We start from the raw sequence: 12,559 nt of genomic DNA on the forward strand, positions 1-12,559 counted from the left end.
CAAGGGCGGGGGTTTGGGGACCATGGTTTAAGGTGACATCTAAGTCAATTGGCAAAATCTATTATGAAAACATTCTGCATCCCACTTTGAAATGTGGCATCTGGGGTCTTAAATGCCAACAAGCGGCCATCTAAGATGCATCAATTGGTCTCAACCCACCTGGAGCAAAGGAGAATGAAGAACACCAAGGTCACAGGACAACTAAGAGCCCAAGAGACAGAAAGGGCCACATGAACCAGAGACCTACATCATCCTGAGACCAGAAGAACTAGTTGGTGCCCGGCCACAATCGATGACTGCCCTGACAGGGAGCACAACAGGGAACCCCTGAGGGAGCAGGAGATCAGTGGGATGCAGACCTCAAATTCTCATAAAAAGACCATACTTAATGGTCTGACTGAGACTAGAGGAATCCGGGCGGCCATGGTCCCCAGACCTTCTGTTGGCACAGGACAGGAACCATCCCCGAAGATAACTCATCAGACATGAAAGGGACTGGACAGTGAGTGGGAGAGAGATGCTGATGAAGAGTGAGCTAATTATATCAGGTGGACACTTGAGATTGTGTTGGCATCTCCTGTCTGGAGGGGGGATGGGAGGATAGAGAGAGTGGGAAGCTGGCAAAATTGTCACGAAAGGAGAGACTGGAAGGGCTGACTCATTAGGGGGAGAGCAAGTGGGAGTACGGAGTAAGATGTATGTAAACTTATATGTGACAGTCTGACTTGATTTGTAAACGTTCACTTGAAGCTCAATAAAAGTTAATAAAAAAAAATAATAAGGAAATCTTAGAAGAAGATACAGGTTAATATTTTTTAATTTGGGGGTGGGGAAAGCCTTCTTAAACAAGACTAAAAACTCAAAAATATAAAAAGGAAGATTAATAGATTTGACTAAAGTTTTCTTTTTTTAATTTTTGTGTTCTAAGTGAAAGTTTACAAATCAAGTCAGTCTCTCATACAAAAATTTATACACACCTTGCTATATATTCCTAATTGCTCCCCCCCATGAGACAGCACACTCCTTCCCTCCACTGTCTCTTTTTGTCTCCATTCGGCCAGCTTCTGACCCCCTCCACCCTTCCATCTTCCCTCCAGACAGGAGATGCCAACATAGTCTTGTGCGTCTACTTGATCCAAGAAGCTCACTCTTCATCAGTCTCATTTTCTCTCCCATTGTCCAGTCCAATTCCCGTCTGAATAGTTGGCTTTGGGAACGCTTCCTGTCTTGGCGTAACAGAAGGTCTGGGACCATGACCACAGGGGTCCTTCTAATCTCAGTCAGACCATTAAGTCTGGTCTTTTTACTAGAATTTGGGGTCTGCATCCCGCTGCTCTCCTGCTCCCTCAGGTGTTCTTTGTTTTGTTACCTGTCATAGCAGTCATCCGTTGTAGCCGGGCACCATCTAGTTCTTCTGGTCTCAGGCTGTTGTAGACTCTGGTTTATGTGGCCCTTGCTGTCTCTTGGGCTTATAATTACCTTGTGCCTTTGGTGTTCTTCATTCGCCTTTGCTCCAGGTGGGTTGAGACCTATTGATGCATCTTAGATGGCCGCTTGCTAACATTTAAGACCCCAGACACCACTCTCCAAAGTGGGTTGCAGAATGTTATCTTAATAGCTTTTATTACGCCAATTGGCTTAGATGTCCCCTGAAACCATGGTCCTTGGTTGCTGGCCTTCAAAGCATTCAGTTTATTCAGAAGACTTCTTTCCTTTTGGTTTAATCCAGTTGTGCTGACCTCCCCTGTACTGTGTGTTGTCTTTCCCTTCACCTAAAATAGTTTTTTTTTTTAATTAGTGAAAACCCCTTTCCCTCCCTTCTCCCCCACCCATAACCATTAAAGAATATTTTCTTCTCTGTTTAAACTATTTCTCAAGTTCTTATAGTAGTGGTCTTAGGCAATATTTGTCCTTTTGCAACTGACTATTTTCACTCAGCATAATGCCTTCCAGATTCCTCCATGTTATGAAATGTTTCATGGATTCATCACTGTTCTTCATCTATGTGTAATATTCCATTGTGTGAATATACCATAATTTATTTATCCATTCATCTGTTGATGGGCACCTTGGTTGCTTCCATCTTTTTGCTATTGTAAACAGTGCTGCAGTGGACATGGGTGTGCATATATCTGTTCTTGTAAAGGTTCGTATTTCTCTAGGATATATTCCAAGGAGTAGGATTGCTGGACTGTATGGTAGTTCTATTGCTAGCTTTTTAAGGAAGTGCCAAATTGATTTCCAAAGTGGTTGTACCATTTTATATTCCTACCAGCAGTGTAAAAAAAAAAAAATTTTTTTTTTTTTTTAATGTATAAGTGTTCCAGTCTCTCAACAACCTCTCCAACATTTATTATTTTGTGTTTTTTTTGGATTAATCCCAGTTTTTTTTTTTTTTTTTGTTAGAGTGAGATGGAATCTCGTAGTTTTGATCTGCATTTCTCTAATGGCTAATGATCGTGAGCATTTCCTCAAGTATCTGTTCACCGCCTGAATGTCTTCTTTAGTGAAGTGTCTGTTCATATCCTTTGCCCGTTTTTTAATTGCATTATTTGTCTTTTTGTAGTTTTTGCAGTATCATGTAGACTTTAGAGATCAGGTGCTGATCGGAAATGTCATAGCTAAAAACTTTTTCCCAGTCTGTAGGTAGTCTTTTTACTCTTTTGGTGAAGTCTTTGGATGAGCATAGCTGTTTGATTTTTAGGAGCTACCAGTTATCTAGTTTCTCTTCTGCATTGTTAGTAATGTTTTCTATACTATTTATGCCATGTATTAGGGCTCCCAACATTGTCCCTATTTTTTTTTTCCATGATCTTTATTGTTTTAGATTTTATATTTAGGTCTTTGATTTATTTCGAGGTACTTTTTGTGCATGGTGTGACATATGGGTCTTGTTACATTTTTTTACAGATGGATATCCAATTATGCCAGCACCATTTGTTAAAAGGACTGTCTTTTCCCCATTTAACTGATTTTGCCCCTCTGTCAGGTATCAGCTGTTCATATGTGAGTGATTTATGTCTGGATTCTCAATTTTGTTCCATTGGTCTATGTATCTGTTTTGTACCAGTACCAGGCTGTTTTGACTACTGTGGCTGTATAGTAGGTTCTAAAATCAGGTAGAGTGAGACCTCCCACTTTGTTTTTCTTTTTCAGGAATGCTTTTCTTATCCGTAGCCTCTTTCCCTTCTATATGAAGTTGGTGATTTGTTTCTCCATCTCATTAAAAAAAAGTCGTTGGAAGTTGGATAGGAATTGCATTGTATCTATAGATGGCTTTTGCTAGAATAGACATTTTTACAATGTTAAATCTTCCTATCCATGAGCAAGGTATGTTTTTCCACTTACGTAGGTCTCTTTTGGTTTCTTGCGGTAGTGTCTTGTACTTTTCTTTCTATATGTCTTTTACATCTCTGGTAAGATTTATTCCTAAGTATTTTATCTTCTTGGGGGCTACTGTAAATGGTATTGATTTGATGATTTCCTCTTCGATGTTCTTTTTGTTGATGTAGAGAAATCCAACTGATTTTTGTATGTTTATCTTGTATCCTGATATCTGCTGAACTCTTCTATTAGTTTCAGTAGTTTTCTTGAGGATTCCTTAGGGTTTTCTGTGTATAAGATCATGTCATCTGCAAATAAAGATACTTTCACTCCTTCCGTACCAATCTGGATGCCCTTTATTTCTTTATGTAGCCTAATTGTTCTGGCTAGGACCTACAGCACAATGTTGAATAAGAGTGGTGATAAAGGGTATCCCTTGTCTGGTTTCTAATCTCAAGGGGAATGCTTTCAGACTCTGTCCATTTAGGATGATGTTGGCTGTTGGCTTTGCATAAATGCCCTTTATTACGTTGAGGAATTTTCCTTCTATTTTGTTGAGAGTTTTTATCATGAATGGGTGCTGAACTTTGTCAAATGTCTTTTCTGGATGAATTGATAAGATCATGTGATTCTTGTCTTTTGTTTTAATTTGTATGATTGGATTACATTAATTTTTTTCTAATGTTGAACTATCCCTGCATACCTGGTATGAATCCCACTTGGTCATGGTGAATTATTTTTTTGGTATATTGTTGAATTTCTATTGGCTAGAATTTTGTTGAGGATTTTTGCATCTAAGTTCATGAGGGATATAGGTCAGTAATTTTGTTTCTTTTTTTTTTTTTTGGTGTCTTTACCTGGTTTTGGTATCGGGGTATGCTGGCTTAATAGAATGAGTTTGGGAGTATTCCATCCTTTTCTATGCTTTGAAATACCTTTAGTAGTAGTGGTGTTAACTCTTCTCTGAAAGTTTGGTAGAACTCTGAAGTGAAGCCGTCCCGGGCCAGGGCTTTTTTTTGTTGGGAGTTTTTTGATTACCTTTTCAATCTCTTCTTTTGTTATGGTCCACTTACTTGTTTTACCTCTGTTTGTGTTAGGTGAGGTTGGTAGTGTGTTTCTAGAAATTTTTCCATTTCTTCTAGGTTTTCAAATTTGTTAGAGTACAAATTTTCATAGTAATCTGACTTGATTCTTTTAATTTCAGTTGGGCCTGTTGTAATATCGCCCATCTCCTTTCTTATTTGGGTTATTTGCTTCCTCTCCTGTTTTTCTTTTGTCAGTTTGGCCAGTGGTTTATCTATTTTATTAATTTTTTCAAAGAACCAGCTTTCAGTCTTGTTAATTCTTTTGATTGTTTTTCTGTTTTCTATTTCATTTAATTCTGCTCTAATTTTTATTATTTGGTTTCTTCTGGTGCCTGAGGGTTTCTTTTGTTGCTCTCTTTCTATTTGTTCAAGTTGTAGGGATAATTCTTTGATTTTGGCCCTTCTTTTTGTATGTGTGCATTTATTGCTATAAATTGACCTCTGAACACTGCTTTTGCTGTGCCCCAAAGGTTCTGATAGGAAGTGTTTTCATTTTCATTGGATTCTATGAATTTCTTTATTCCATCCTTAATGTCTTCTATAACCCAGTTTTTTTTGAGCAGGGTAGTGTTCAGTTTCCAAGTGTTTGATTTCTATTCCCTGCTTTTTCTGTTACTGATTTCTACTTTTATGGCCTTATGGTCAGAGAAGATGCTTTGTAATATTTTGATGTTTTGTATTCTGCTAAGGCTTGCTTTATGACCTAATATGTGGTCTATTCTAGAGAATGTTCCATGTGCACTAGAAAAGAAAGTATACTTGGCTGCTGTTGGGTGGAGTGTTCTGTATATGTCTATAGGTCAAGTTTGTTGATTGTGGCATTTAGATCTCCCATGTCTTTATTGAGCTTCTTCATGGGTGTCCTATCCTTCACCGAAAGTGATGTGTTAAAGTCACCTACTATAATTCTGGAGCTGTCTATCTCATTTTTCAATGCTGTTAGAGTTTGTTTTATGTATACTGCAGCCCTGTCATTGGGTGCAGAAATATTTAATATGGTTATATCTTCTTGGTATATTGTCCCTTTAATCATTATATAGTGTCCTTCCTTATCCTTTGTGGTAGATTTACCTTTAAAGTCTTTTTTGTCAGAAATTAATACTGCCACTCCTGCTCTTTTTTGATTGTTGTTTGCTTGATATATTTTTTTTCCATCCTTCGAGTTTTACTTTGTGTGTCTAAGTCTAAGGTGTGTCTCTTGTAGGCAGCATATAGGTGGATCGTGTTTTTTTATCCATTCTGCCACTCTCTGTCTCTTTATTAGTGCATTTAGTCCATTTTACATTCAATGTAATTATGGATAGGTATGAGTTTTTTTTTTTTTTTTTTTTTTAGTGCTGTCATTTTGATGTCTTTTTGTGTGTGTTGTTGACAGTTTCTTTTTCCCACTTAATTTTTTGTACCGAGTAGTTTAGTTTATATATTGTCTTTTCCTCTTCTTCGTTGCTGTTGATTTTGTTTCTGCTGAGTCTCTATTTTTTCCTTGTGTTTTATTTTGATGAGTAGGATAGTCTCCTTTGTGGTTTCTTAATATTTACCGCTATTTTTCTAAGTTTAAACCTAACTTTTATTTCTTTATATCGCCTTGTCTTCCTCTCCATTTGAAAGAGCTGTGACTACATTTCTTAGTCCTTTTTTCTTGTTTTAATGTTGTCTTCTTTTACATAATAACATCGCTGTTTCCCTGTTTTGAGCATTTTTTTAATCTTGATTTATTTTTGTGATTTCCCTGTCTGGGTGAAAATCTGGTTGCTCTGTCCAGTGTTCAAGTCTTGGGTTGATACCTGATAGTATCGATTTTCCAACCAAAGAACTCCCTTTAGTGTTTTTTGTAGTTTGGGTTTGGTTTTTACGAATTCCCTAAACTTCTGTTTATCTGGAAATGTCCTAATTTCACCTTCGTATTTAAGAGACAGTTTTGCAAGATATATAATTCTTGGCTGGCAGTTTCTTTCCTTCAATGCTTTATATAAGTCATCCCATTGCCTTCTTGCCTGCATGGTTTCTGCCGAGTAGTCCGAGATTTTCTTACTGACTCTCCTTTGTAGGTGACATTTCGTTTATTCCTAGCTGCTCTTTAAATTCTCTCTTTATCTTTGGTTTTGGCAAGTTTGATTATAATATGTGTTGGTGACTTTCTTTTGAGATCTACCTTATGTGGATTTTGATGAGCATCTTGGATAGATATCTTCTCATTTTTCATGATATCAGGGAAGTTTTCTACCAACAAATTTTCAGCAATTCTTTCTGTATTTTCTGTTATCCCTCCCTGTTCTGGTACTCCAGTCACTCGTAGGTTATTCTCTTGATAGAGTCCCACATGATTCTTAGTGTTTCTTCATTTTTTTAGATTCTTTTATCTGATTTTTCTTCAAATATATTGGTACCAAGTGCTTTATCTTCAAGCTCACCAATTCTGCCTTCCACTTGCTCAGTTCTGCTCCTTTGACTTTCTATTGAGTTGTCTACTTCTGTAATTTTATTGTTAATCTTCTGAATTTCTGATTGCTGTCTCTCTGTGGATTCTTGCAGCTTATTAAATTTTTCATTGTGTTCTTGAATAACTTTTGTAATTTCTTCAACTACTTTATCTATGTGTTCCTTGGCTTGTTCTGCATATTGCCTGATCTCCTTCCTGATGTCTTGAAGGGTTCTGTGTATTAATCTTTTGTATTCTGCACCTGGTAATTCCAGGAATGCACTTTCATCTAGAAGATCCCTTGATTCTTTGTTTTGAGAGCCTGTTGAAGCGATCATGGTGTTTCTTTATGTGATTTGATATTGACTGTTGTCTCCAAGCCATCTATAAGTCAACTTATTGTATTAGTTTATTTTATGTTTGTTTACTGTATCCTAGCATCTTGTTTCGTTTTGATAGGCCCAAATGGGTTGCTTGAGTGAGCTAACTTGATTATTTTCACCTTTGAAGCTCTGATGTCCTGTCATCAAATGGTTAGATCTGTTATCAGGTATATCAGTGTAGGAGTCCATTCAATTTTCTTGTATGAATTCAGCTCAGATGTCCGGGTAGCTGGTCATCAAACGTGTTATACAAGTTCTGTCCTACAGTCTTAAGGGGAAGGGGTGATTTGTGTAGGTACTGGTATCTGCAGCAGGGGGTCACACTCTGAACAAGGCGGGGCTGAAAATCATTCCCCAAGTGACTCTGAGGAAAGTGCATCCCTCTTTCCTAGAGCGTACGGGTGGTTGGGTTCTGCAGACGGACCATGGGCACCCAATGCTTTAGGTTGTAAGGAGTGGAAGGTACTAGTTATCCTTGGACCCCAGTCATGGGTGGCTGGGTGACCTGAGTGGAGCCACCAGTCCTTAGGCCCCTGATGTGGGTAGGTGAGGACCCTGTTTAATAGGCAAAGTGGTGTCAATCATCCAACACCCACCTTTCCAACACACAGCTGAAACAGTTGCAGTCTGCCAACAAGGGCCTATTCTCCTGAAATAGGCCCACACAAGTCCATGCAGGGGGGAAAGGTACTCAAAGTCCATGGACAGTTTATGCCTGGACAGGACCCACTTCTGTTCCGAGCTCCCCAGGTTAGTGGAGCTGGCAAATTATCTTTTCCCCCAATGTGAATTTATTCCTTCTCCAAGGCTGGGAGAATGGCTCCAGGCTCTCAACAGAGCCTATCTCAGGCCCAGGGAAATCAACAGCCTCTGAAACCGGCTTAGGGGCAGGGGGCATGGTAAAATATACACAAGTACCTAGCTTTTGCCGAGAGTGCCATTCTTCTCTGGTTCCAGAGGTGTGAGTAGGGTGTGCTGCTGGCTGCTTCTCCCTGCGGAAACTGCAGCTGAACGCTACTACCAGCCCCCTGCAGCTGCTCCAAGGAATGGTGCCTGAGGGATCCCGATGATTCAGGTCCAGCAACTCCTCTCCGCTTCTGAATCGACTCCCCCTCCCCCTGCCGCTCAATCCATTTCCTAACTTTGCCTTTGATGTTCAGAGCTGCTAGCTTGTCGTAAAGATAATCATTTCACTTGTTTTTCAGGTCTTTGAACCCTGGTTGCATAGTGGTTAAGTACTATGGCTGCTAACCAAGAGACTGGCAGTTCAAATCTACCAGGCACTCCTTGGAAACTCTATCGGGCAGTTCTACTCCATCCTGTAGGGTCACTATGAGTCAGAATCAACTCGACAGCAGTGGGTTTGGTTTGGTTTTTTTGGTTGTAAGAGGGATCGCCGGAAGCATCTGGGTATTCTGCCATCTTAGTCCCACCCCGTTTTAATTCTTATGATAAATACCAACAAGAAGACTAGCTTCAGAGTCAGAGGGTATATTTGCAGCATGTATAACAAAGTAGGAATACCCATAAAATAAAGACTTCAACAAATAAATAAGAAAAAATGTATACACACTTATAGAAAAACAGGCAAAGCTTATTAATGGAGAATTCACAAGAAAAAAAATAATAGTACCCACTGATTTAATAGTTGCTCTATCTTAGTAGCCATCAAGGAAATATAAACTAAATAGTAAGATATTTCCTCCCTTGAGATTGGTAAAATTAACAATATTGATACTCTCCAAAATTTGGTGGAGGTGAGTAAGAAGAACGGGTACCGTCATTCACAAAAGGTGTGGATGTGAACTGGTGCAGCCAAATTGGAGGACAAGTTAGCAAGATCTATACAAAAGTAAAAGCGAATGCTCCTTGAAGTGGCAGTTCCATATTTGGCAGGCTAGCCCACAGAAATAATTGCTCAGATGCACCATATTTTTTGTGTAAATAATTGCAAATATTAAAAACAACATTGCAGATATTTGAAAATAATACCAAAAGATGGAAAAAAAAAACTCTAAAGTCATCTGTAGAAGAATGGTAAAATCGTCACTCCTGTACAGTGGAATGCTATGCAGGCATTAAGTGAATGTCATATGCCCATTCATATGTCCTGACATAGAAAGACCTCAAGATATTGTTAAGCAAAAAAGATCAAAGCTTGGAACATAACATAAAATCTCATTTGTGTTTTAGAAAATTGTGTACATTTAAATATATGCATATGTGTGAAAAAAGTAGAATTAGGAAAAAGAGTGGTGAAGGAAAGTGTTCCCTTTTATCATATATGTATCTATACTGTTTTATTAAAAAATATATGGTAAAATGGAACAACCAGAACAGAAGTATTGAGAATGTTTATGCATTGTGAAGAATGTAACCAGCGTGACGCTGGTTACACTAACAATTTGTGTTAAAAGTGTTGAACAGGAACCTAACTGCAGGGTAAACCTTCACCCAAAACATAATAGAACTTTATTTTATATATGCATGTGTGTGTCTGTGTATACATATATAAGGAAACCCTAGTAGTGTAGTGGTTAAGAGCTACGTCTGCTAACCAAAAGGTTGGTAGTTCAAATCTACCAGGCATTCCTTGGAAACTCTATGGGGCAGTTCTACTCTGTCCTGTAGGGTTGCTATGAGTTGGAAATGACTCGACAGCAGTGGTTTCGGTTTTTGTGTGTGTGTGCGTGTGTGTGTGTATGTATATGTTTTTACATGCCATTGAGTTGGTTCTGACTCATATCGACCCTGTGCACGACAGAACAAAACAGTGCCCAGTCCTGTGCCATCCTTACAATTGTTGCTATGCTTGAGTCTGTTGTTGCGGCCACTGTGCCAGTCCATCTTGTTGAGGGTTGTCTTAGTCATCTAGTGTTGCGATAACAGAAATACCACCAGTGGAAGGCATTAACAAAGAGAAATTTATTCTCTCATAGTCTAGTAGGTTACAAATCCAAATTCAGGGTGTCAGCTCCAGGGAATGGCTTTCTCATCAATGTTGCCCTAGACGAGGAGCTTCTCAGGTGCAGCGACCCCAGGTCCAAAGGACACCCTCTGCTCCTGGTGCTGCTTTCTTGGTGGTATGAGGTCCTCCTGTCTCTCTGCTTGCTTCTCTCCTCTCTTTTCTATCTCAAGAGATTGCTGCAAGACACAATCCAGTCTTGTAGGTTGAGTCCTGCCTCACTAACACAACTGCAACCCATTCTCTCTCATTAACATCATATAAGCAGGATTTATACTGTATAGGAAAATCACACAATATGGGGAATCATGGCCCAGCCCAGTTGATACACACATTTTTGGGGGGATATAATTCAATCCATGACAAGGGGCTTGCTCTTTTTTGCTGACCGTCTACTTTACCAGGCATGATGTCCTTCTCCAGGGACTGATCCCTCCTAATAATATGTCTAAAGTATGTGAGACATAGTCTGGCCATTCTTGCTTCTGAGGAGCATCCTGGTTGTACTTCTTCCAAGACAGATTTGTTCATTCTTTTGGCAGTCCATGGTATATTCAATATTCTTCATCAACACCACAATTCAAAGGCGTCAATTCTTCTTCGGTCTTCCTTATTCATTGTCCAGCTTTCGCATGCGTGTGAGGCAATTGAAAACACTATGGCTTGGGTCAGGCGCACCTTAGTCCTCAAGGTGACATCTTTGCTTTTCCACACTTTAAAGAGGTCTTTAGCAGCCTATTGGCCCGTTGCAATACGTCTTTTGATTTCTTCACTTCTGCTTCCATGGGTGTTGATTACGGATCCAAGTAAAATGAAATCCTGGACAACCTCGATCTTTTCTCCATTTATCATGATGTTGCTTATTGGTCCAGTTGTGAGGATTTTTGTCTTCTTTATGTTGAGGTGTAATCCATACCGAAGGCTGCGGTCTTCGATCCTCATCAGTAAGTGCTTCAAATGTTCTTCTCTTTCAACAAGCGAGGTTATGTCGTCTGCATAAAGCATATATATATGTATGGAGCCTGGTGGCATAGTGGTTAAGAGCATGGCTGCTAACCAAAAGGTCAGCTGTTCGAATCCACCTGGCGCTCCTTGGCAACCCTATGGGGCAGTTCTACCCAGTCCTGTAGGGTTCTTTGAGTGGGAATTGGCTTGCCAGCAATGGAACCCACAGGAGATGTGTATATATATGTGTGTGTATGTGTGTGTATGTGTGTATATAATAAATATAACACATTTTACATATATAACAAATATGTGTTATTTTTATAATTTAAAAAGTTTAATGCCTTGAAAATGCAGGAGAAAATATTTTAAAAGGAAAAAAAGTACAACCACATGTAAAGTAATAATTGTGAACCAGGGTATAGCAATTCTGCCCTTTTTGTTTATGCACTAACTATGTAAGAAATTACAGAATGCCAAGAACAAGAGTAAGAACAAGTTTGTAGTTGAAGTGTCACCGAATATGTAGATCTGAGGCTGCAGTCTTCACAATGCAGATTATACGCAGAGGAGAGGTTTCTGTTGCCATAGCAACACAACCAGCACTAAATAGAAAGCAGGAAAGAAATCTTTCCTGTCAGTAAGCAGAGCATGAAGTGTGTGCTGATTTACTAAGAATCAAATTTACCTTTCATTGTTTGTTCTGAGAGGGGCTTTTTTTTCTTTTTTTTGTAAATGCTCAATCACGAAATCCGTCACTGACTTCACATGGCAAAAGCCCAAATGAAATTTCTCACTAGGTGGTCACCTTGCCTTGGCTGCATCAATAACCGTTTCTCAAGGTCAGTTAGCTCCAACTCTGGGAGTCAGTGTGCAGTGTCATTTTTCACCCCGTTTCTGGGCCTGTGGCATGCTGTCTTGGTTGCATTCTTTCACCTCTTCATATATAGGTTTGGCTTTTAGAAAACTGTGTGTGGTAGAAGTTTAAAATAAATTACATAAAATTCAATATTTTTTTGACTAAAATGTAATGCTCAGTTGTGCCAGCAAGAACACCCTTGGAAAAGTACTAGCTGTCATCTCAGCTGAGGTGATTTTTTTCCTTCTCTTTCAGACATCGCGAGATCTGGCATGTTTTATACAGTTTGAAAATGTCAACATTTACTATGGGACTCAGTGTAAAATGAAATACAAAGCTCCCACTGACTACTGCTTTGTTCTGAAGGTATGTTTTAAGACGTCCTTAATTTAGACTTGTAAGCAATTTGAATTAGTGTTTTCTCTTAAGGAAAAAATGTTAAATAGTATATAGTTAGCCACAACTATAAGATAATACAATTTTTGTTTTTAAACCAAAATTGTGAAAGGGGAAACATGTCTACCAGTTTGGATTGTTTCCCCTAATGCCTGCTATCTGACCTGAAGACTTTGGGGCTCT

At 39.0% G+C, this 12,559-nt stretch overlaps 1 protein-coding gene across 6 annotated transcripts in view; it reads left to right on the forward strand.

Moving 5' to 3' along the window:
- APBB1IP (amyloid beta precursor protein binding family B member 1 interacting protein) overlaps window positions 1-12,559 on the forward strand; it is a 150,062-nt gene that overhangs the window by 104,041 nt on the left and 33,462 nt on the right. For all 6 annotated transcript variants that reach the window (XM_064284925.1, XM_064284926.1, XM_023548856.2 and 3 more), the window contains one exon: window positions 12,236-12,346. In XM_064284925.1, the coding sequence (XP_064140995.1) occupies window positions 12,236-12,346 (111 nt within the window). The remainder of the gene's footprint in view (window positions 1-12,235; window positions 12,347-12,559) is intronic.

The sequence above is a fragment of the Loxodonta africana genome, chromosome 4, assembly GCF_030014295.1.
Source record: "Loxodonta africana isolate mLoxAfr1 chromosome 4, mLoxAfr1.hap2, whole genome shotgun sequence".
In the NCBI taxonomy this organism is placed as follows: domain Eukaryota; kingdom Metazoa; phylum Chordata; class Mammalia; order Proboscidea; family Elephantidae; genus Loxodonta; species Loxodonta africana.